The 26772-nt window shown below is 35.9% G+C and overlaps 2 protein-coding genes across 4 annotated transcripts in view; one reads left to right on the top strand and one right to left on the bottom strand.

Annotated features, from left to right (window-relative positions):
• LOC137387277 (probable phosphatase phospho2) overlaps positions 1 to 26772 on the top strand; it is a 393003-nt gene that overhangs the window by 193905 nt on the left and 172326 nt on the right. The gene's annotated exons all lie outside the window — the stretch shown is intronic.
• LOC137388880 (DNA-directed RNA polymerase I subunit RPA2-like) overlaps positions 1 to 26772 on the bottom strand; it is a 48339-nt gene that overhangs the window by 8622 nt on the left and 12945 nt on the right. The window contains exons 9-19 of the mRNA XM_068075358.1: positions 23718 to 23867; positions 23468 to 23600; positions 21624 to 21744; positions 17577 to 17683; positions 15712 to 16029; positions 14377 to 14499; positions 7577 to 7715; positions 6396 to 6577; positions 4329 to 4505; positions 3642 to 3725; positions 1789 to 1946 (exon numbers count right to left, since the gene is read on the bottom strand). Of these exons, the coding sequence (XP_067931459.1) occupies positions 1789 to 1946; positions 3642 to 3725; positions 4329 to 4505; positions 6396 to 6577; positions 7577 to 7715; positions 14377 to 14499; positions 15712 to 16029; positions 17577 to 17683; positions 21624 to 21744; positions 23468 to 23600; positions 23718 to 23867 (1692 nt within the window). The remainder of the gene's footprint in view (positions 1 to 1788; positions 1947 to 3641; positions 3726 to 4328; positions 4506 to 6395; positions 6578 to 7576; positions 7716 to 14376; positions 14500 to 15711; positions 16030 to 17576; positions 17684 to 21623; positions 21745 to 23467; positions 23601 to 23717; positions 23868 to 26772) is intronic.

The following is a 26772-nucleotide window of genomic DNA, read 5'->3' as shown; positions in this document are numbered from 1 at the left end:
GTAACTAGTAGCTACAATCAGAAGGGCAAGTAACTAGCGGCTACAATCAGAAGGGTAAGTAACTAGTGGTTACAATCAGAATGGTAAGTAATTATTAGCTACAATCAGAAGGGTAAGTAACTAGTGGCTACAATCAGAAGAGTAAGTAACTAGTAGCTGCAATCAGAAGGGTAAGTAACTAGTAGCTGCAATTAGAAGGGTAAGTAACTAGCAGCTACAATCAGAAGGGTAAGTAACTAGCAGATACAATCAGAAGGGTAAGTAACTAGTAGCTACAATCAGAAGGGTAAGTAACTAGTAACTGCAATCAGAAGAGTAAGTAACTAGTAGCTGCAATAAGAAGGGTAAGTAACTAGTAGCTACAATCAGAAGGGTAAGTAACTAGCAGCTACAATCAGAAGGGTAAGTAACTAGCAGATACAATCAGAAGGGTAAGTAACCAGTAGCTGCAATCAAAAGCGTAAGTAACTAGTAACTGAAAATAGAAGGGTAAGTAACTGGTAGCTACAACCAGAAGGGTAAGTAACTAGTAGCTACAATCAGAAGGGTAAGTAACTAGCAGCTGCAATCAGAAGGGGAAGTAACTGGTAGCTGCAATCAGAAGGGTAAGTAACTAGTAGTTGCAATCAGAAGGGTAAGTAACTAGTTGAGAGGATGGTGTGACAAGTGCTGACATAACTCTGGGCCGATCCAATTAACAACATCCAATGGTTGGTCTCCTATAAACTTGTATGATAAGCCTGCCATAAATACTGAAGTTACATGACATGCCAAACTGAGCGGCTCTGTAGCATGCGGGCCTATATGAATGTTTGATTTCCCCTAAAGATGCCTCCTAGAGATGTCCCCTAGAGATGTCTGTTTCATACCATACATGGGACTGTGGGCCTTGCTCCTGTTTAATGGCAACCCAGGTCAGCACCCAAACGCTCCACGGGTCAGAAGTAGACAATTTGCCATATCAGACGTGACGAGGGACATAGAATTACTAGAGCAAATGTCGTGAAAATTTCGACAAAGGTCTGCAAACAATCCATACACCACATAGTACTGTTTGGGTCACTTTTTTACGAAAGTTAGGCAAAAGTAGCCAGCCATTTGGGGAGATTTAAGCTGTTCAAGTAAGTTTAGTATTTTAGTGTCTTTAACTACGTAGAAGACTAGATAACAAAATTGAAATGAACAGATGCCAAAAACCTGGTATGCAGTGCTGGTTTTGCAACAATCAAGACAGGGCACTGATGAATCAGACAAACATGCATAAATTTGACTCTTCTATATTAAGAAATTCCAGTTTGTCATTGTATGTGCATGCGTGCGCTCATACAAACAATGAAACCAGCTAAGAATGTGGAAACACCTACACTTTACATGGACTAACACACTACACACACACGAGTGTGTACAATAATTTGTGTATTATTATATATACCAAATTATTATTTGGTAGATAACATCATCTACCAAATAATCATTAGTAGATGCTATGCGCATGCGTGTGTGTGTGTCTGTCTGCATAAATGCTGAGTGTTTCCACATTTTTGCTCGGTTTCATCCAAACTTCCTGCGCATATGCCCTGTTTTTTGCCAAGTAGCTGAAATATTTGATTTCAAAACTCTATCTGGCTCCTCAGTATCAGCCCCTTAAACACCCACATGTGGACTACCTGATTCAAAATGAAAAAACACAAGTTATAAAATACAAAAGAATTGGAAACCATGAGAAATTAGAAACAATGTAAGGTATGAAAACTCCAAAAATAGCCTACGATTGAGAATACCTCTCACCTAAAAAGCGGAGAGCCTTCTTCAAGGTAGACACCGATATGGGGCAAACCATCTGGTCCGATGTATTTATTAACTGCATCCTCAGCAGACTTGCTTGTGTTGGCAAATATCATAGAGCTTGCACTCATCCTGTCCGTCATCTCGACCAGGCTGATCGTCTGAAGTCGGATATAAAATATTGAATAGGCTGGCAACCTTACAGTTTAGTCATTTCTTCAAAAGCATCAGTCATCTTATTACTGACCATATCAGAATTTAGTTGGACCATCATATATGTACATGTAAGTGGCTATGATGTACCCAGTGCATTAACATTTCATAGAAACAAAAAATCTTAATAATCGTTGATAGATGTGAAACTGCCTACATGAACTAGCGTTGTGCTTCTCTAGGCATCTAGAAATTTGAGCTAGCGTGTTTTCAGAACCATAGGGCGCATCATACTATAGGAAGCAGTCTCAATTCCACGGTCTATTTCTGTACTTAATCAATATACAGTAGACGCTCCTATAACGTATACCTTCTATCACGTAAATTCCACATAACAGAAATAACTTATGTAGTTTTGCTGCGTATAACATGAAGAATTCCATATAACGTAAATTGTCAAGTCAGTGCAAATTCTCAAATTCAATTTTGATGATCTCGAGGGTTGCCTTAAAGTATTACTTTTTCTTAGAAATTCTCTTAAAATTGTGGCAAAATAATTATTATTATCTTGCCACAATTGAGAGAAAAACTACGTATAGACCTCCATCATAGTACGCCATTAGAGATCGTCAGGTGTGACAATAAAGCATAAAAAATAAGTAACCGCGCTCTAATTGAGAAACACTTAAAAGATTAGGCAAATTTTATTGTTCGTATAACATAAAATCACTATAATGTAAACGCTCTTGGAATAGATTATTTACGATGTAGGAGCGCCCACTGTATAAGGCAAACCCTATAATAAGAGGCATTTTAAAACATGTAAAAACAACACCAAAGGCTAAAACGATTTTAGTCAACTTTATTGGATAAAACACAAAATATTTTAGAACTTAGCCCACACACAGAGCGCACAGTATATAAAGGCACACAATCGATTTTTTAAAGAGAACTTTAGGCCTTTATGTGTACCTTACAGTATGAAAAATAGTACAGAAATTAGAATCAAAAGTAATTTTCATGTTGACTGGTGAACTTAGGCTTGGAAAGTAACTTGTAATAAAAACGCATATTCACTACTTAGCTTTGTCTGAAAATAACACTAAAACTTAAATATCAGAACTACAAATCAAATAAAAGTTGACGACACCGAGCATGACACTAAAATGTTAATAGCCTATAGGAGAACCAGAGCGTTTCACTGATGTATAGTGGGGTACTTGGATTATGGATCTCTACTGTGGCCAATGCCACCAAACATTCTAGTTTCGCTTGCTTTGGAGCACCAAGGATGAGTAGCCCAACTCAGGTACAACAAACAGCTCATTGTAGAAAGCAGACTAGTCGTGTATTTTAAAGCAAAGCTTATAAGTGTTCTAACTAAGGAAGCTATTACTAAAAATAACTTATTAAAAGACACTTGAAGGCTCTATTCAGGAACCAAATCAGGGAGTTCAGAACCAAATTAGTGAATGATCTTTCTTCATAATTATTATAACGTGCAAAGCACCCATAGCAAGTTTGATACCTCACACATTGGCAAAGCAGGAAGATTTGTTGGGGAGTAAAAATCAGCAGAACCTCATTAAATGCAAATAAAACCCATAAATAGATGGAATGGGTGCGATGTCCATCACCAACATTTTTTAAAACTATTACAACATTTGAAAAAACTATTAAGAATAGATTGAAGAGGATCTCACATCAGTTTTCAGCACAGAGCCATGCCCAAAGCCCCTCTCATAAGAGCCTTTATTAAGTATGAAAGCATCCTCCATGTCGTAGCCCTGAGAAGGTAAAATAGGGAAATCTTTAATAAATCACTGCAAAACCTCTGATGTGAAATAAATTGCATTGTAAGGCGCAGAACTAAAACTACCAAGTATATCGGAAATATTGTTTATGACATTTATAGCTAACTATGTATTTTTCAAAGCTTTTGGTATCATCTAAAAATTAAATTTAATTTATTGATCTTCATTTAAAAGGTTGCATTTTAAAACTTTTGATTTCTTTTAAGACAAGTCTTTATTTTAATTCAGTCATGAAAAAACAACAAAGAAACAGACAAGTAATCGAAGCAGATGATCGTAAATTTATCGTCATTCAATGCTGTATTGCTTCACTCATTTAATAACACTAAAGTTTGCAAGAAGCCTAGATATAGGATCCCTAACGAACATATGCTACTCTAGGTTGATTAAACGAGAGCGAAATGTGAACAGGCTGAAGAATGCTATGGTCCAGTGTCTGTCAAAGTCGAATCGCTATGGTGACCAGTTTTCAAAAACCTCACACATCGGATGAATATGCATGAAATAGCAGAAAACAATTAGAATCAATAAAAAAATGATTTGAGTAATAGACACCATAGGCTTCTGCTCGCTTACCGTATAAGAGATGACAGCAACTATAGCATTGGTTCCTAAAGGATACTCGTCAATATCATACTGGTCATGAGCAAAGGGTCGGACAACTGGACTCTGAGGAGTGCGTATCCGGTAAAGTTTGTTGTCTGATCGGTAGTCGTAGGCATGCAGAGGAGTGCCCATAGTTTGTTTTCCCATCTGCGGAGCATAAGCAAAGATACAAATAACCACGATACAATCGATCAGGATTGTGGGCTGTAGTCTAAAGTAGACCAAAATAACTGATGCTGCTCAACTTGCTAGACATTTACTGCTGATAAAATATCATGCATTGCAGTTTAACATGGCAGCTACAACAGCACAGCCAGCACGTCACAGGTCTGACGGCTGCACACTATAAATGCAGTGGAACCTCGGCTTACAAAATTGATTCGTTCCAGAAGTCACTTTGAAGTAGAAATTTTTTTATGTAGCAACACATTTTACCGTATAAATGCCTTAATTCAGTTCAAAGCCCTCCAAAACACAGACATGATAATTGTATAAATTATAAATAATTGTTAAGGTTAAAACCAGGAAATACATGTTAGAAATTTATTACTATATTACAACATAATGGAAAAAAAAGTAAACATGAAGAACAAAGAAATAACGAATAAAACTATGAACGATATGTTTGTTAACTTTTTGCATTGGTCGTCTAAACGAGGCTATACAAAGACTGCGGGAAGAAGGAAGACAGCGGACAGAAGATATGGGTATTGTTGCTCTGGTTTTGTTTTGCTCAAAATAGATGTTTTAAGAACATAAGTAAAAAATTTATTGACATCGCCATGATCTGAACAAAATTGTCACTATACAAAAAACGCAAAGCTTGAAATGCTAAAAAATAAAGTTGTCCTATCGTTTATGTGATAGATGATAACTCCAAACTAAACGATGAATAAAAACACTTGCAGTTTACTGACTTTCACTAACAAATGAAACTGAGTCAGGCGCATTGTATGCCGTGTTGTACCCACGGGAAGCCAAAATATGAAACAAATAAAGGCCAATATATGAAACAAACAAATGGGCCAAAATACGAAAAACCTTTCCTATCTAGAAAAATAAGTGATGAGTCAAAGTTTAGCAATTATTAAACCATTCTATATATACTCATATTTTTTATAAAAACATGCAATGTTCCGAGAAATCCGATCAAGGTGCATTAGGAATCGTTTCATATATCACCACTAATGTTAGCCTGAAAAACTGGCATGCTATACATATGTACAGTCATACCTCTACATACGAGTGCCCCAACATGTGAGAAACTTGAGATAATAGCCGATTTTCAAACAAGTTTGTTCCTTGAGATACGAGTGATCTTTCAATATAAGCATACGAGCCGGTTCTCGGTGGCCACTGTATGACCAAATATGTGAGGCCACTTGCTAGAACAACATCGCTTGCTCTTTCTCTTCAAATCAGTTTAAAACAAGTTTTTGAAAGGTCGGCTGAAAGTTATAGTGAACGCGAGGCAAAACAGGGCTAACCAGAAACAGATACTACATAAATAAGATGACAAAATTAAAGTAAGTTTTGTGAAAGATTAAAACTTTGCTTCAAGTGTGTGTTTATTAAGCTAAATTTATTCAAGGTAATTTCAAGGTTTCTATTATGTAGGGGTACAGAACATTAGTGTACCGAACGCGTTACTCTCAGGCCTTTCTGACAGTCGGTATCCACAACATCTGACTCGAAGCTCCATAAATTAGTGTATCTAGTGATGTTACATTTTATTACCAATCATAATGACTAAATCGATATTTGTTAATTTTTTAGTTTATGTACTAAATTACAGCAACTAAAACCGTTTTTCCACCATAACACTAATATCCTGTTGAGGTGTTTTTTATTGTATGCTAACGGATTAATTTGTACTGAGATATTTTATATAGGAAATAGAGCCTTGAGATATGAGTAAATTAACATCGAGCTCGGTTCCGGAACGCACTAAGCTCGTATGTCAAGGTATGACTGTATTGTGTTTACAGAAACGACAATCAAGAATTACAAAAGCTGAGACCGTCAATACTGACCCACCTGACATTGATACATGTTTCTTGGTGACTGGTTGAAGTCGGAGAAAGGAGTGAGACTAGCTATATAGCTGAGCATGCTAGTTGGACTGCACTCAATGTGGGTGGTTACAGCTCTGCCCTCATCATCCGTAAACATCTCGTTAGGTTTAACAGCTATATCCATATACACCTGTTCAAAGCTACCTGCAATGCAATAACAAGACAAATGCACATCATGTCTCAGCCTATCAAACTTCCACTGTGACTGTGTTTTATCTGTATAAATATTCGAAGGGCGGACTAGACAGAAAAACAATCTGGAGTCATTTTCGTAAGACTTGGTGTAAAGATTCATAAAAAAATATATTTGAATAGCGAGTAGTAAATTAATCACGCGCCTACTTAAACGAAACAATCTTCTGCATGTGTTGAGGGAATAGAACACGTGTCTACAGCCCATACAGAGCTTAATTTCGCTTTGCAAAAACCTTGTTTTTATCGCAGCTTCTTGCGCGCAATGACCAGCCATGTCAGATGTATTACAGCTACAGAAGTTTCACAGTTGGTAGATCAATGAACTTTTGATGACTATTTATTGAACAATAGTGTGAGTGAGAGTTTATTATTTCATTTGTAGCAATAATAATACCAGAAGCTATAATATTATTGGTAGCTCATCAGACCCGGAACCTGCGGCCAAAAAAGTGTCCGGGCTCCATCTGCACCACGTCTGTAGCCTTCTGTTATGGCATCAGCTGATGCAATACTTTACGTCGATTAATTTGATATCAAAGTATTTTTAAAAAGCTACTTAGTTCAAAAATTACGACAATTTATATGTACACTCGTTAAATCTTAGGTTTCGCCGAATATTTAATTGTCTAGATAAAAAATTAATTTTTTTAGAGAAAGAGGCAAGAAAAATATGAAGCTGTTCGTTGTTTGTGTGCGGGACAGGTAGTAGAGTTGATATTCATTTACATTGCATGTTGTACACCTGAATGTCATATGTTAAAAATTTTACGTCATATGCCGAGAAATTCACATGTTGAGGTGAAGCTAACCTGAAGGTTGACTTTAACTAGGCAGCCTATCTCTCACCAAGAGTTGTCTGCTCATATATACTACCGCACGGACATATCAAATCTCAAATAGCATCAATATGTAAGCAATGTACACAGCTGAGTCTTGATGAAAACTCACCTATATATTCAGTAGCATTGTGTTGAAGGTTGATGACAGGTCTCATCATACGCCCAGTATTTGTGAACAAAAACAGGCCAGGATACGAGCTAGCTACTTTGGTCTTCGGTACTAAGGCTATTTCTAAGAAGGGTGTAATCTGCAGCAAAAAGTTAATCGCCTTGATTAGTACTATTGCTAGCTCATTTCATATGCTAGACTTATATCATACCACAGTCAGACACACGCAAATTTTTCAACAAATGATGTACAACTTGAGCAAATATGTCTCAACATGCGAAGTAAAGTAATCCAGTCTCAAATGTCCAAAATTTCTGAAAACATAAGTTTTACAAATCAGTGCATATATGTGAGTTATCTTTTTTATAGTTGATTCTACATAACTGAAATAATATTAAATGTATAATATAATCGAATATAATTAATAATATTATGTTAAATGGTGCTTTAAAAATTCCTCTTTAGTTGTGAAATAGATCCCAAAAAACTAGTGTGAACGGAGCAGTGGTAAAAATGGAAAAAATCAATACTTCCTTCAGAATTAAAACAACAAATCACGGGACTACACAAGCAATATATTTTTACTTTACATAAATTCTTAACCAAAATTGCTTAAGCCATCAAAGCTAGTAGTTTTCGTGGGCAAAAGTTAAAATCAAGCGAGGTGACAAAACCTGAGATGGGTGAACGTGTAGCGAACAGCCATGATAATTAAAGATAAACTTTTAAATATCAAGTATATACATTTTTTTAGATTTAACTTTTTCAAATATCAAATGTAAAACTAGATATGGTAATATAAAGCTCACAATTTTTTTATCACAACATCTACCTGCACATCATCCATTTCCTGTATCGCCATGGCAATGTGACAACAAAAAACCTCTTTTATTGATTACTACTTCCTTTATTTAGTTTCTTATACACATATAATTTAGTTTTTATACAGTTTTATATATTGTATTGCTTTATTGTTAAATACTATTACCTAAAGTATTTATCGTAGATATAGTAAAATATAGTATAGGGTTTACTATATCTATGGTATTTATCATCAAGTTGAGCAGTCGAATGAATCAAATATAATACAATATATTCTCATAAGATCAATTGCTCCAGCAACTATCGGGGGTGACATATAAAGTAACACCTTAATTTCTAATGTCAAGATTTGACTGTATAAATAAGAATTAAAAATGAGCTATTTTAGTGCATTGGATCTGTTCAAACATTTATCAAACAGAATTGCTAAAAAAACTGAATTTTTACTACAATAAGAGCTGAGTCGATCAGTTTATCAGATTAGAGTTTGAGGTGAAAAGCTGTTCCATACAGGGTTCGAACCCATGACATGTGGTTTAGCAGTTCAACACTCTAACACATAGGCTAATCATTCACCTTCCAGCTATTCAGAATATTCCGTATATACTTTTTCTCTATTGCCCTACCTGAAAATTTCTTGCGGCACTCTCGACTGCCAGGACATCAGAACAATGTACCCTGCGTTACGATGCCACAGTTATCGCCTTACGATTTGGAACACGATGTTTTTTCGCCCCCGCAATATGACATTTTTTTGTTAAACGATATCAACAAAAATTTCTATCCAAATTCAAATTTGGCAGTCGGTATGCTGAAAACATCAGAATAACGAAGATGCTGATATACTATTTGCCAAAATCCCTTCCATAACCCATAAAAGAGATACGATGCTCGCTATCCCTCTTAATTCAGTATTCTTCATGTTTTGTAAATGCTTGATATTGCGTGAGTGAAACAAAAATTAGTGAAAAGTAAGTGAGAATTTATTGCGTATTTATAGCGTTTAATATGATTTTGACTGTGAACTTTAATTCATTATAGATATATAACTATATAGCTACATATATAACTTTAATTCGTTAGCCATGGGGCCTATGTTTGCTAACGACGTTAAAGGAAGAAGTAAGAAAATGATTACCATTGCAGTATGTGTATAAAATTTTGATGTTTTCTGCCTAGGGGTGTTTGCATTAGATCATTCCGATGGGTTTCTATACCCCTCAAGACGACATTTTTGCCTTACGATGCCAACACCGGAACTAATTGTCGTATGGCGTAGTGCACTAGTGGTAAGCTTAGCTAACTAGAGAAATAATGCCATAGCAATAAAATATTGGACATAATCATCGAAAAACAAGCGAAAATAGAGTTAAGTCCTTAGTAATACGTATCTAAAAAAGTAGGTTCAATAATGATACTCATAATTATGTTAATAACAAAATTAAATTATCTTAAACAATAGTTCAAAATAAGTCATACGACAATCATACATTAGCAACTGAATGATGACTTTAGCTATCCAAGTAAATAATCAGCTACCGAACAATAACAGCAATAATTTATGTTCATTATTGACATGTGCTTTGGCTTATGCAAACAATTACAAATTACAGTCAAACATGGATAACTCGTCCACGGATAGCTCGAACACATGGTTAATTCGAACATTTCCTTTGGTCCGTTCCTACGTAATGATAAATTGCTATAGATAACTCGAACTCAACACTGTTAATTCGAACTGTTTTTTTGCCCAACGGCTACCGAAACGGTTGTTATCGCTTTAGAAAATCACTTTTGTCAAAGCCATAGAGGTAAACTTCATCTTTTCGTAATTCATAAGCGTCGTCATTACCACCATCGGCAAAATATTTTTGTCAACGACTTTTCTAAAAGTTTGGTGAAAATTGATTTATACTGCGATACGATGAATAGCACGGGCTAGCCGGGTCACGCGCGCAAGGATTTTCGCCACGCACATACAAAACAAAAATCGCATGTTGTTTTGTATGTGCGTGGCGAAAATCCTTGAGTGCGTGACCCGGCTAGCCCGTGATGAATAGTTTTCCGACGTTGATTCCGTGTTGAATCAACGTCGGAATGTTGAATGTTTAAAACGTCTTAAAATTGGTGTAATTAAACGTATACGTTGTCTGAGCTACAAAAAACTATTCATCGTTTGACCTAAACACAGAATACGTGTGTACATTCAATAAGTATCTATTAAAAAAGCGTGAGTGATATAGAATGTACCGTAAAACCTCGTAAAACTTTTAATTGAACTGCCTCGGAGTGTTGCTCTTAACGAATCCCAGGTAAAGTAAGGTAATCTGCATAAACTTCAAGAAGAAACGGCAAAATTGATCGTGGGTAAAACCCCAAAAGAAAAAAATGTCTTTTCTTTTGAGCATTTCAACAACGATCAAGTTTTGCCAATGTCAATCTGAAAAACGTCCTGGCAATAACATCACCTCAAACAACAAACCAATCTCAAGTGATAGAAAAATCTCTATACTTTTTCATGAAAAAGTTTTAAACTTTACATTAGAAGCATTTAATTTGAAACAAGCCATTTGTGCTTTTGATTTATATTATAGTTTGTATATGTACATGTATCTACTAATAAATAAGTAAATATATGGACTTGTGACAGTGCTCTGATAACCTGAACGCTCTGATAATTCGAACACTTTTGCTCGGTCCCTTGAAGTTCGAGTTATCCATGTTTGACTGTATTTGATGAGAAAATCATTGCCAGTTATAATTAGAGTTGTCTGCACAATAACTTATTTTGCAAAAAGTCCCAAACTTAACATTTGGTGTATCAAATTGATGCATCTTATACAACTATTTACAAATGCCAGTAGCTGAGAAGAGCTAACAACGATCCTTAGTTTTGTAGCTGTACACAAAGGAATAAACTTCAAAAAGATTAAATTTAATGAAATTTGGCTGATAAGTTTTGCTTCAGCTCGATTTCAGCATCGGAACCAAAAAGATAACGTTAAGGAAGTGACCCACAGTGACCAAAGCTAGGTTGAGTCAACATTGGAAGTGCTCAATAAATGCTGAAACTGTAAAGTTAAAAACTGCAGTGTCAATCTCAACATGTGTCTGTCAGAAACAGTGAAATATTGAGTGCGAGTGATGATGTATAAACGATGCATGCAATTTTCCCCTTCATTAAATTATTTCATTTTTCTGTTGGTAATTAAAAATGTAATTTTGCAGAAAAAGAACAGAAAATGACGATTTTCCTGTGTTCACAACATTTTTGCGGAGGGTTTTTTTTGGATCATGCACTACAAGTACGATCAAAAGTTACACAAGTTTACCACAATCAAGGTTCATTCATTGAACCAATTATCTTACATCTCAGATAGAGGCTTGAAGCTAGTGTTAGTTTCACTGATCACTTCAACTAGTCATGAGGCTAACCCTTCGATAAACCTTTAATACCGTACAGGATGAAAATATCCGATGGATATAAAAATTCGCGATTTCGCAAACAGTCAACTCCGCGAATTATTAAATTCCGTGAATAATTAGTTCTATTTTTTATCACAAGGGAGAATAACTACTGCATCAAATTGAAAACTAGTCGCTAGGCTAGTTTTTAATATAACTACTAAACGTAGGTGAGTTCCAAAACATTTTTAAAATCATTGCCTAGGCTTTGAGCTAACACCATTACCAATGCATCACATTTATTTACAAAATTATTCAAGGTTGTCACAAGATAGGCAGAACGGCGTCATAGCGAAAATAGCCACTAGGCAGAAGTACTAAACGTAGCCGAGTTCCAAAACTTCTTTAAAATCTTCGCCGGGGTTCGAGTTTTATTGCCATTGCAGCAAAATTTACAAAATTATTCAAGGTTTTTATAAGTAGTTCGGCATGGCTTCATCATCGCAAAAAAGCTCTCCTAGTCTTTATACATTGAAATCAACTCCATCAATCTCGAATACCGAAGTTGAGGATGATCATGATTCTGATCTGGACATTATGGTATGTATTTGATGTGCAGTGCAGATACGTTTTTCCATTATTAACTGCATTAGTTAATTCTTTTGTTTAAAAACTGATCGCTTTCATTAAATACTTCAGCTATTGTTTTTGTACTTCCTTGACACTTGTTAAGATTTTTTTCTTATCTGTGTTTACTGCAAATTGAGAATAAAACAACCTACTCCGATTACGAAAACTAGAGACAAGTAGTAATATTCATCAAGGCAGGAATATTGGCAGAGAAGCAACCAGTCAACCTAGACCCCTTCATTGACAACAACTCCTTGATATCGCTGCAGCAAACATGATTAAATTATATATTTTATTTCATGTATAGATATATTATAATTTATTACAAACTTGAGTGTGCAAATAAAATTTTACAAACGATGAATGGAGTAAATATAAACAGTTTAGTCTATATTGCGGTTGTCTAGAGCAATAAAATTAAACTGATACTCTTGATAAGTGAATACTAGCGTGTAATGGCGCTCTCTGACTAGTTATTTTGGTAATAGCAGCTCTACATCGCTGTCACTGTCTTGGGTAGATGTTAAAGGCGATTCTCTTGCTACTACATGGCTGGTAAGGAAGTTATCATCAGAACTCTCCTCGTAGCTTACTATTGCAAAGTTCTGCCGGCTGGCCAAAGATTTGTGCTCGTAAAGGCGTTTTAGCTCTTTTTTAAAATCAGATATATTCTCCTCGTAAGTAGCTGCGGTCACTTCTATCTGAATTTTCAGACTTCCCTGAATGATTCGTGATCTTCTAAAAATGACATACACCACCCTTGCAATCATTGTTCTTCCGTGTATGATGAAAAATCTCTCTCTCACACTAGAACAAATAATGAATTGGTAGGGATGGAAAACATGAATATTGCGTTTTACCGAAGAACCAAAGTAAGATTCAACTAATTTAGTAAATGTGAAAAACTCATTACTTACCACAAATTGTTGGTTCATCAAAGGCCTCCAAATCTGTGAATATTCGTGAAAACCTCTGAACGCAACAAAGAATTTATAGCTTCGTACGATCCACCCGTGGTTGTAAGCTAAATAGAAAACGAAACGCGCAATGTGCGCAGCCGTGCATGCGTAAGGTTAACTCTATTGCTAGACGTAATAGAGTTAACTTTTTCTAGAGAGTGGCAGTTTTCAGCCGTGAATAAATTCATCCGCGAATATGCATGAAAAGACAATTTTCGCGAAATATAACTCCGCGAATAAATTCATCCTGTACGGTAAGTAGCTTATGAGCACGGACGGGTATAACTGGAGTATCTCAGAACCTGGTTGCAACCTCAGAACTTCTATGTATGCATGCATACATGCATGTATGAGGACGGGTATAACTGGAGTATCTCAGAACCTGGTTGCAACCTCAGAACTTCTATGTATGCATGCATACATGCATGTATGCATGCATACATGCATGCATACATAGAAGTTCTGAGGTTGCAACCAGGTTCTGAGATACTCCAGTTATACCCGTCCCATGCGGATTATATAAGGGTGCGGCTATTCTGTGGCTTTTCCTTTGACCATTAGGGCGCATTAACCAGAATCTCCGGTTAGTGCGCCTCTAGCGATAAAAGAAAATACGAAACAATGCCCAACGGTACTGTTCCGTTAGGCAGTAAGTAAAAAAGCGTCGGTTAATACGAAACAGTGCCGCTAAGCACTGTTCTGTTTGAAACAGCAAAGTTGTTGGCAGGAAAAAAGCACCACCATGAGTTCTGGGGCCTATACAAAGGTGCGGCCTATGTATTGTTTTGTTATCGTTTTTGGAAAATAAAGCAGATACGTCTTATATAGGGGTGCGGTGTATAGTCTGAAAGGTACGGTAACCTTGCATTAGTAATAGACCTAATGGTATATGATTGCCGAGAATGGAGACACGTATATGATTGCCGAGAATGAATACACATCTGTATCACATGGATGAAAGACCAACTAGGTGAGATAACCTACCAGAGCTTCTCCTCGCTCACTTTTCGGGCCAGCTTTAAAAACTTTACACCGTCTGAGTTTCTCAACCAAGGTCGAGACGTCTGAAGAATGTACCATGCCAACCACTTTTCCGTCTAACATTGCCTGGTAACCAGAGTGGATACTTGTGAAAGTGGTAAAATGACCACAATGGGACATAAAAGTGGTCACTCGCTTCTTCGATGATTTAGCTATATTCAACAGCTCGATTGAAGTATTTACACTGAAACATGATTCTTTATACGTAACTTATGGCACAGCAGCAAGTCATCAGTCTTCTGCTAGTAACACGGCTAGATGCATGTCATCAGAACACGAGTTAATACTGTCAGTTTTTCAATAGTGAACATTATTGCATTTCTGAATGCATGAAATTTGCCAATTGAAGAAGAATATATAATTTAAACAACCATAAACTTGCTGTGAAAATATATGGCTGACACTTTCACCTATGTTTGGCTCCAAATGACCATTAGGGACCAATAATTTTTACTTGGTAAGACAAAAAATTAGTTATACTCCTGTCAATAGGGCTTTATACCAATATTTCAGTGGTCATACAGACCAACAAGCATGCCAATGATTGGGACAATTTTAATATTAATATAACCTACATTGACTGTATATTGACTAATAACACCTACATTGACTGCATATTGACTAATAACACCTACACTGACTGTATATTGACTAATAACACCTACACTGACTGTATATTGACTAATAACACCTACACTGACTGTATATTGACTAATAACACCTACACTGACTGTATATTGACTAATAACACCTACACTAACTGTATATTAACTAATAACACCTACACTTACTGTATATTGACTAATAACACCTACACTGACTGTATATTGACTAATAACACCTACACTAACTGTATATTAACTAATAACACCTACACTGACTGTATATTGACTAATAACACCTACACTGACTGTATATTAACTAATAACACCTACACTGACTGTATATTAACTAATAACACCTACACTGACTGTATATTGACTAATAACACCTACACTGACTGTATATTAACTAATAACACCTACACTGACTGTATATTAACTAATAACACCTACACTGACTGTATATTGACTAATAACACCTACACTGACCAATGACATCAGAATTGACTCAAAAATTAGCCAATAAGATGCAAAAGAACTTCAGACACCCACCAACAAGTGAACTTAGGCCCCATTTTATAGTACCCATGTAGCATTCAAATTCACATGAAAATTTAGCCTGTGTACCAAATCCTTTAATAAACCCCGATCAAAGAGATGCAAAGGAAAGTATTACCTCATAATAGTCTTTGCCCTTTCCTAGCTGCTTATCTGTGAGCCTAAGCATGCCATTGGAACAGAGGAATTGCTCTAGTGGGCCCGTTGGCCCTGTCGTGTTCACAGCCATGCACGCAGCTGAGAGGTGGTTGAGTAGGCCACAAGGTGTACCATCAGGAGTATGAACAGGGCAGAGAAACCCCCAGGCTTCAGGAAGCAGCTTACGGACTGTAGATGTCCTCATGGTAGTGAAAAATGCTCCTCTGTGCACAGCGCGGAAGTGGGAGAGGTAGCGGTAAAAGTTGAGTTTATCAGCAAGGACGCTTAGAGCTGTTGCCTGAAACATCAACAGAATGGTTACAGCGCAATTTAATTGCTTCTTCTTGGTATTATTTTTTAGCTATCAAATTTCTGCTTCGTACTCTGTAAAAAATTTCATAAAACGTGAAGTGCAAAGTCGGGCGAGTTATCAAATTCGATTTGAATAATAATCTATCTCGCGACACTTGTAGAAGAAAAAATGACATGGTAGACAGTCATTGTTAGTATACAGTAATAGATAAAACGCTATAGCGTTATATCTATTACTGTATACTAACAACTTCCATGACAATCTAGCTCGTCGTGATAGATTGTCATGATGTGTCGACAAAACAAGGAATAGGAGGCTGTGGAAGTGTTCACAAATACTTGAAGGTAATCATTGGGTGCAGGTGTTATAGTGTTGGTCCACTAATCTGAATGTCACGAGTTGGAGTATCGTTGATAGTTATCTTTTATCCTAATCTTGACCCCTGGGTACCAATAGACGGTGAACAGGTGGTACCGCTTTTTATAGTAAAAAATATTTGGTTGTTTTGCTTTATTGTAGACGTAAAAAATATTTTTATCAGTCTTTCTTTGTAAAATAAACTTTGTTGTTTGATAGAAATAAGCAAAGCGTTGTAAATGACCGTCCTAGATGTGTGCTCCCCATCAACTTGTCGCAAAATAACCGCAATCATTGTCTATAAAACCAGTGAGATTGATCATAAAAAAGAGAAAAGCTGTTGATGCAAACCAATAGTGCTGCAGTTACAGTGCAGCTTACAAATTGAAAAAAAGATTAAATTAAGTTCTTCCTTTTTGCATACCCAAAGGGGTTAATTGGGAAAAAATCTTGAAATGGATTAGGCAATTTATACCTACATGTATTTTACTGTTCTTAAAACCCTATAACATAAACGTTCCTAGAACGGATTATTTATGCTGCAGGAGAGCCTACTGTATACAATTTTTTCTTTGCAACATACACCTTATAGGTGTAGAAAAAAAAGAAAAAATCAAACTGACATTGAATGTGTGCGCTTCCTTTAACTCAACAGAAAATTACTCTAATAGTCATTAAATTAAAATGTTAAATCCAATTTATTTCCTATTTGAAAAGTCAAATTGGTGAGTTTGAGAACATCTTGGAACTGATTAGGCAATTAACATGCACATTACTGTTCGTACAAATCCCTATAACATAAATGTTCTTGGAACAGATTATTTACAATGTAGGAGTGTTTACTGCACTGACTTAGTCTAGAATACATACATATATCAGCAATATTGTCAAATTTAAATATATATACATATATTCAGCAAGATAAATATGCATACCTCACCGAATATATATATATTTCACCGAATACAAATATATATATTGCCAAATATATAAATCACCAAATACATGTATATACACATACTGCAGTATATGTATTAGTATTATATATTATACATGAATAAAAATATAAATTATATATAATGCCAAATATATATATGAGATGTCCACTGTACACTATCGACTGGTCTAACCTTGCATATAATCTATACACAAACATATGAAAGCATATAGCTAACCTGCATGAGACCGAGGCCGGATTTTGACTGTAGGTTTCCTGTTGCGAGCATGTATGTCAGCCCTCGCTTGGGATCAGTTCCTTTTGCCATCGCATCATTGAGTACAGCTAAAACACAGTACAACACAAGCCATATTATTCCTGACAAGAGATTCTGCCGCCATTTATTCAACAATGAGGAGATTAAGAATCAACAGGATCAAGGCAATCGTTACACAACTTTGACACACTTGTTAGTTGTAATCTTTTTACATATTCAAACTTCCCAGTATACTTGGACTATAAGTTCCATAGTTGGACTCCGGCTTAGCTTGCATTATCTTTTGACAAAAGCTTTTCAAAAATACAAATGAGTTATTTTATAAATCAACTGCAATGCTGTAAATGGTCATTCTATGTTAATATCTACTTGGCCTTTTACCGATTGGCACTTTTTTCCTAGAATATTTTCAAAAATTTCATTTTGTTTGGAAATGTGGGAGCAATCCCTTGAAGATCAAATATGGTCTCTACTTAGCTTATCGCAAGCACAATCTGTGCGAATTTCTCAGAGCATTGTTGGACAAACAAAGGCTCTGCGATCTTAATTGGACATGTCTGAGTCCATTGGCAAAGAAACCTCGACGACTGGAGACACGCTCAGTTCCTTAGAAAAACTTAAGGTCGGATGTAATTCCAGTCACTGCCAGGGACTTTTTTTGGGAATTGAACCCCCAACCTGCTGTTTTCAAGCCAGGCATTCTAGATCGATAGGTAACGGCCGCTCTCAATCACGTCAAAACTAACTTGAACACACTGCTGTGGAAAGAACGCTTAAATATGAATTTTATATCAACTACTGAATAAAATGAGTTCTTTTGCATGAAACGCTACTAGCGAGGCCTCATTTGAAATCCTTAAATTATTTAACATATCGATGGGTGGTTTCTATGCATATTATTTCATATTAACTAAAAATTCCATTGTCATACAGCCCACGACCAAAATGATAATGGAAAAAAGAAAGGGTACTGCTGGTTGTTGAAAAAGTAGTTGTCAGCAGGAATTGACAGAGTATAGTGTAAATGAGAGTTGTTCGAGATGATATAAAATAAATTTGAGGGAGCGTCATCATCATCTGGAAACAAAGAGGCTGCCAAGTCCATGTCATTTACATCGCCTACAACATCTACTAAAGAATTCTCTGAATCAGATGAGTTGTTGTTATTAATTTGAGTAGCGTGTTGTTGAACATGAGCATTTGATGTTGATGGTTGCTGTGAGGACCTTCTATTAATCCTCCTATTGAGCTGTAATAATTGAGAGACACATGGACAGCCACTGCGTCGGCAACGACGTGGTGTTCTGGGAAGTTGTATGTCCATGGTAGTTGTAAAGTTGTTTTGAAATTAAATTCAAAAAGTCAATTATGCAAAACAAAAGGTTGTATAAAAATCACACCTAATCTACTACTATCTCAAACCTATGTATTACAATAAAATAAATATTAATTAAAGCTGTAGGCCTAACCTACTGTACTGTATGTAATTTAACAACATCAATAATGAAATATGTTTATTATATCTCTGAAATGCAATATTAGAAGTAAAATGGCAAGCTGCAGTGTAATATACACAGTTTAAAAGTTGGTTGTGTTGAATGTAGAATGGTTTTGATAGCGATCTGTAACAGAAAGCGAACATCAGAATTCACGCGTCTGGAAGTTTTCTGCAAACTGGAGCAAAATAAAAAAATGTTCTCGTCATAAAGGGGCAATGTAGTTTGGCCCTAGCTTGTACATAAGATGTAAAGAATTTTGGCTAACGTTCTAAATAATTTAATGAAACCTTTGGTAATTGGACAAATAAAACATAGGCTGATAAACTGTGTACCACAATTTCGTACTTGTAAATCGGTCTATGCCTCAAACGGTCTACGTTTATTACAGAAACTTTTGGATAAATAGATTTGAATGATAATTCTTATAAGTAAATCTTATAATAATTTTGTAAAATCAAATAATCATTCTTATAATTAAATATTTTTGCAAGATATTAAAAACCGAAAGATATTAGAAACCTTCGGCAATTGGACAATGCCATAGACTGGTGAAATGTGCACGTTTTTCTCATGAAATACGCACGACTTAATGGTTCTACTCTCGGTCGCACGGCTTTATCGGCGTTTCGTTGGCCGGTCTTAATTTTCATTTAAAAAGGCTTGTCAGGTTTTAATATCGATTTTAGGCCAAATTAATCTGTCTAGTTATGTATTATTTGATCAGACGGGTAAGGTTTAGGATATTGTCTACAAATTTTAAAGACTTGGTAACATATTTAAATAGGTTTATATGTGTTTTGTATCGTTATTATACTTAAACGACTCCATTGAAAAATGGTTAGATTTGTTGATGAGATTTCGGTACAAGGGTTTGCGACGATGTTGATGAATAATTTCCGAGGGCTGTGTGCACATATGCATTAATCATAAAGCTCTCAAACAATCGCTTCGCTCGTGTTTGGTCGTGGGAAAATAGCCTCCTTTTCACTATGCATTCATTTTCCTGTTCAACACTCTACCAACCCGTTCATACTTTTCAAAGTGCATATTAATAGATACAGCATGAAAATTTAGCAAAATAATGAAGGATATACTGAAGGTATACGAAAATGGAATGCAATGACTATCATTGCTCAATTTGGAGTACTTATGAGAAAATACATTATAACCAAAGGTGTGCACAGGGAAGAAAATAGAATGGGGTCAACTGAACGGCCTAAAAAGGAGTGGCTTTGTTTTCCACCATATGCTCTACAAATGTGACATATTGTAGAATGGGTTACAACATACAGTTACAACTATGGGCCACCATTTTCCATCCGAATTTGATATATCAGAAAGTTGGTAAAAATGTAGCTATGGACCAGGTTTTCACCAGCAGAGATTGATGGAAACTGGATCGGTGTAACTGAATCGATCAAGTTGAGAAAATATTGTCTATAGAAAAAAGTCTAGCATAAAATATTAAACCATTGGTGCCAAAAAGTAGCCCTAACATCGCAGTGGACAATTTGGTGGACAATTGACAAACATGCTAGGAGGTATTAAATCTCTAGGAGATATTAAATCTCCTAGAGATTTAAGTTCCATGAAATCTTAATCCATGGATTACGTTCTGGAACTACTGATAAATATCACAGCTCTACTTTTCACTACAATCAATATTTTAGAAGATCTATCCATTTTTTACCATTCTCTCCAATCCAATTCTAACATGCCTAACTAACTATGATAGGATCTAATATCCCCTAATGTAAATGCTTGGAGGAGGTTTCAATGTCTTCTGATTGTGACGTTTAACTAAAAGATCTTTTCAACTGAGTTATTCCTCTATAGAGTCAGGTCTATAGAAAGATAACCAGCTAATCCAGCTCTCAGTGATCGTCTGCCCTAAACTCTGACAGACACCGATACCGTTTTGGAAGTGCCCCATGTCTGACCCACCACATGCCCAAAGGCTAGAGTCTGTATTAATAATCCTAGTTGGTCAATGTGTCTGTCTGTTTGTCTGTTTGTCTGTGTAAACTCTATGCATTTCCACATTGATTGTCCATTTCATCCAAACCTCACGCAAACATGCTCTCTGCCTTTGGACAGATCACCAAAAATACTTGATTTCAAAACTTTGTCTGTTCCCTGAGAACCAGCCTCTCAAACACCCATCTGAGTAGAAACTCAATAATACCCTCAATGAACATGTCTATATAGAGTGTTGTCATGAAAGCGGTGTAGCAGTTTATATTGAAAATCTACACGCTTGCTGCGGGTGTCTGATTACAAATGAAATTGATGTCAGGTAATGCCAGCCTTATTGCTAGTGGAGAACACCTACCTGCAGACTATCTACGCAATTTACAATGAAAGAAACCCAGGCATCGCTGAGCTCCCTGCTAGTATAAAGTTAAAACAGCCCATTAGTGACTCATAGTGTGGCTCTTAACATAACACTATAACATAATACAGAACAATAAGTGACAATGAGGACTTATCTGAGACTTGAGAGACTTACCACTGTTTAGCTCAAACTTGGGATTGCTCGCCTTCTTAAGTATCCCGAACTTAACACTAGTGAGCCACGTCCGTAGTCTCTCGCATAAAACAGCTGTGTACAGGTGCCCTGGCAGTAGCAACTGTCAACAAGAAGCAGGTGCTTCAACCTGCCTGTCCAAAGTTATCAGGCAGAACACTTATATCGAAGATAATTACAGCACACCTTACGTAAAAAAATTATGTTAAGTATTTGTTTCATACTACGTAAGAAATTCTATGTAATGTAAAGAGCCAAATCGATGCAAGCTCTCAAATTTGATTTAAACAGCGGAAATCTTGTACAAAGTTAGCCTTAAAGCGTCTCTCTTTTTCTAACCGCACTTGTGAGACAAAATGATGTACATATAGCGGTTATCTCTGTTATACATACAAGTTTCGTGACATTCTGGTTTGCTGTGATAGAGCGTCAAATGTCTCGAGAAAACGGAGAGAACAAGTAGCCGCGCAATTCTTTAGAAATACATGTACTTGATGGTGAGCGATTGGTGCAGGTGTTACGGGGTCAATCTACCAATTTGAAAGTCATAAGGTGGAGTACCGTTGAAAGATATTTTTTGTCCTAGGAATATGACCCACTAGAGAGACAGAGAGATGGACAGATACACAACGCTCTAATGATAATGAAAACATATTTTTGCTTGACTTTATTGTAGACATATACAAATATTTGTTTCCAGTTTTTCTTTGCAGAATAGACCTTGCTGTCTAGAAAAATAAACAAATCGTTGTAAATTTCTCAAGTAAAGTGTTTCACTGTAAAGTTCTTAACTAATTGTAAAATTATCGTAATCATGGACCATAAAACGAGTGAAAGAGATGAAAAAGGAGAAATGTTGTCGATGCAAACTAATAATGCTGCAGTTACCGTACCACCAACAAATTCAAAATTTATGCTTGGTTTTTATCTTTTTGTATAGCCAAAGGGATGAGTTTAGAAAGATCTTGAAACAGATTAGAGCATGTATTTCACTGTTCTTATAATGTAAAATCCCTATAACATAAATGTTGCTGGAACGAATTATTTACGTTGTAGGAGCATCTACTGTACTAAATTATGAAAGGCAAGAAATGGAAAAAAAACATTTTCATGTTGTCAGATGTCCTGGGCACAAAGCATGGACTGGAGAGGCGTCTTGCCATAACTTTGCTGATTACAAACTTGGTAAGCTTTAAAAAAAATTCCATATAGAAAATAATGCAACCACCAGTCATCAGTTGTATTCAGCTTGTTAACTTGTGGCTTTCTCTCAAAATTATAGCAGTACCGACTTAAGCTTACCGACTTTTTAAGTCACAAAGATAAAACAAGTATGAAACAAAACTCATAGATGTTTCAGGAGCTGTTCATTTCATCAACTTATGAAATGGGGCAGTTCAAACAGGTTTAATTAAGCCACAATTTACTTTGGACTACATTCATTGCATTTCCATGCTTTGATTGAGTTCGGAGTTGCTTTCACTTTGAATCATGGAAACAGTAAAATCTATTCCTTAACATCATTTCGCTTTGCCAATTTTGTGCCATGACATTCGCAGTGAGCGTGCTTCGACATCAGAGAATGGATACAGCTAATGGATTCAAATAGTTAATACTTGGTTAAGTTTTGGCTTGAAGGTCACATGAAAAATCTTGAAAATATCTATAGTTTAACTCCAAATCGTTAAAATGGTGGGGGTGTGAATTTATTGGTAGCGGACAACTCCAAATCCTTTGGAAGCATGGAAACGCAGCGCTCCAGAGCAAAAAATAATGGCGGCATCAAGAAAAGAGATATATTGACATAGCCCTATACTTAGCCCGACCTCTTGGTTAGCAGGTGAGTCGGGGTTATCCTCACAGCACCCTCCAGTTGCAAACACGAACAGTTTTCTAGTCATTGACACCAGCAAGTTGATTTTGTCTGTAGCCTCCGTCAGATGCGGCAGCACACATTCGCTACAGGAAATACCACAGTAAATAACTAACATTTTATAATCATGAGCACAAAGAGGTGTCCCATCAACACCAAGATGAACAAAAGTGCAACATTATGCCATAATCCATAAAACGAACCCGAGGAGAAAGCTAGCGACTTGAGCATCCGTGTACCAAGGAGGCAGTTCAGTCAGTTTTATTCTGAAGCGTGCGCCTATTTTACTGAGCACATCTTGTTGAGTGAAGAAGCCCTCCCCTGACAGCTCTCTCAGCATGCCTATTATAGACCTACAATTATGCTGCAGTCAATCCATATTTACTTTGAGGAGCGTACCTACTTTGCTGAGCACAACTTGTTGGGTGAAGCGTCACTTGAGAAATCAGTACAGGGTTAACTTTATATGGTAACTAATGAATGCCCGGCATTGCACAGGTAATAAAATAATTACCCATGAGTTTGAGTAACTTAAGCTAGTCTAAGTCTTTACTATAATAAGAGCCGTTTCCACCCTTATCGCTACGTTATTCATCATGATCTCTCACGAGTGTTAGTCTATTTTCAAGCGTGCTAGTAGTACCATTAGTATTTTCACAAACGCTTTAAGCATGAGTATTTTAACTGATGTAATGAGTATGTGCACAATCATTCATAAGTATGACCAGTTGAACGCGCAGTCTAATGGATAGATTTCCTGTCTGTAGAACTAAAAGGTTCCGAGTTCAATTTCAGTGCGAAGCAGATTTTTCATTTCTAAAGCGTTATCGTTATAACTGAACATACGGAAGACAAACACCGAGATATATATATACAAAGAACTCTATGGAACTGTAAATGCTATAATCTTGCCTTGTAAATAAAGATTACGAGATAAGCAGAGTAATACCTGAAACTCCTTGCCTTCAACATAATAGTCTCACGGCGTCCACATGATTATTTTCAATTCAGTTTTAACTTTTCAACGGCATCAAAAACTCGATGCATGCGCACATAAAATTAGCATTAATCTGAGAGAACTTTTGGGGTTAAAAAATTTGAATGACATCCCTGTCGCAACAGCTGAGTAAATATCTCATATTGTACAGTTAAAGCTGAAGTTACGATCGATCCCCTCCAATTGGAGTTTTTCAACACATAATGTGAAACCAAAGCGGATATTTGTCTCGACATATGAATAGTTTCCAACATACAGTTCAAATGTTCACAAAACATGGTATTTCATGTAAAAGCAAAAAGATGGGAGTGAAAATTTTAAAAAAATTATCAAAAAATATAAATTAAGATAATTCAAACTGTATCTGCTGTAAGTAAGAACAGGTTTGGCTACACTATTTTATCAGTCTCTCCACCATCCAACTTATGCTTTGCCGAACTAGCAATTCCTTTTAAGTGTCTCTGAGATAAAATAACAAAATAAACCACTTTTTAATGAAAAATACTATATTAGGCTTTTACATGTGACTTGAGCGTTTTATTTAGTTTTTTACATCATTACATTTATTGTATTTGTTTTAATGTTTTATGTAAGAGCATCATCAATATCAGTATCAATGCATTTGAATGTACGGGTTTGAACCCTGTGAGAGGCAATTTCTTTTTCCGCACGTTTAGGTGATTTCGCCCAAACACGGCTCTTTTTATAGAATGGCTTAAGTTTGATTAAAATAAATTTTCTATGCAAAAACCTTTTTTATTATCCGTGCAACGCCCAGCATTCACCTAGGTCTTAGTACTTGACAAAAACAAGTAGTTCGGAAATGAATACAGATTTTTAGAGATCAAAGCAGATTTTCATGTTTTATCTTTTAACTGATAAACGATTAATTGTTTTACCTAAATGTTATTTATTAGCAACATTCTTAACATTTTAAAAGCTTTTTCAATCTGAAGAAAAACCAAAATTCTTTGGCATCTATGGCAGGCAGAAAAGTAAGCCCATGTGTATATTATAAAAATTGCACTACATTTGTTATTTACCAAAATACTTACCTTTGTAAGGGTATAAAATGTTTGAAATTGCTATAAATAGATTTACCACCAATTCCATCAGCAGAAACCACGAGAAGTTTCTAACAACTTTTTATACACATATTCTAGTGACTCATACGTTAGGAATTTTAATGGATTTTTGTCCCCAATCAAACCAATGCCACATTTGAAATATGGTTTAATAGTTTTTTTGACATTGAAAGTTTTTGTGTAGGCTTATTCTGTGAAGTATTCTCAAAGTTCCTCGTGAACGCTACAACCTTCCAATGATTTTGAGATTCCCTAATCTGGTTATATTATTTCCAATGGGTTCAATAAGGCTACACCTTATTAAAATCAGCTATATAAGAGATGTTGATATATATATATATATATATATATATATATATATATATATATATATATATATATATATAATATCAGCTATATAGTTGATGTCGCACTGCTCCATACAGACACCAACTAAGGCAGAAACACAACTTGTCCGAAACTAACCATATTTTGATAGCAAACATCTTGGCACATGCCACAGATGATTTTAAATAAAAATGATGGTGATTTTTTTAAATAAAAAATATAACAAAGAAGATTGTATGCACAACGGATATTGTAGACAGGAATACTCGTGGTTGCACAACATAAAATAGTATGAAAAACAAAGATTCATAAGTTATAAAATCTCATTCGCTATATAAGAAGCTGTCAGCTGAATTTTCTTCACCTATTTTTTTCTTTGGTTGTAAATAAATGCATTTTTATTGTTCAGATAAGCTGGTATTAACAGAAGTACATCAGCGCTGCCTCAAAAGTGGTACGTCAGCGCTCGGCCTCATCCTCATTCAAACAATTTGAAGCTCAACCAAAACATTTGAGTAGCAATGCATTTGAACTAATTTTCAGAGCTCAGACTGTCTCAGCAGAACCAGAAAACGCCAAGTGGAGCCGAAAGCACGTCTCAATCATTCCGTAAGCGTGTGATCTGCATCTACTAGATTCAGATTATTAGCCGAGTAAGGCGTACATGTTCATTTCATTATTTTTCGCCAAGAAAATGGATTTCGGTTTTCAAACAAATCGGTACCAAATCTGAACGAATTATGATTGAGATCCGAGGTACCACTGTACTGGAGATTGAATATAAGGAATTGACCAAGCAAAATGAGCACACCATGGCAGTAGAAATTACAATAATAGCTAGCGACAGTA

This window comes from Watersipora subatra, chromosome 2, assembly GCF_963576615.1.
Source record: "Watersipora subatra chromosome 2, tzWatSuba1.1, whole genome shotgun sequence".
NCBI lineage: Eukaryota > Metazoa > Bryozoa > Gymnolaemata > Cheilostomatida > Watersiporidae > Watersipora > Watersipora subatra.
The sequence above is the reverse complement of the archived record's forward strand: the minus strand, read 5'-3'. Positions and strand labels throughout refer to the sequence as shown.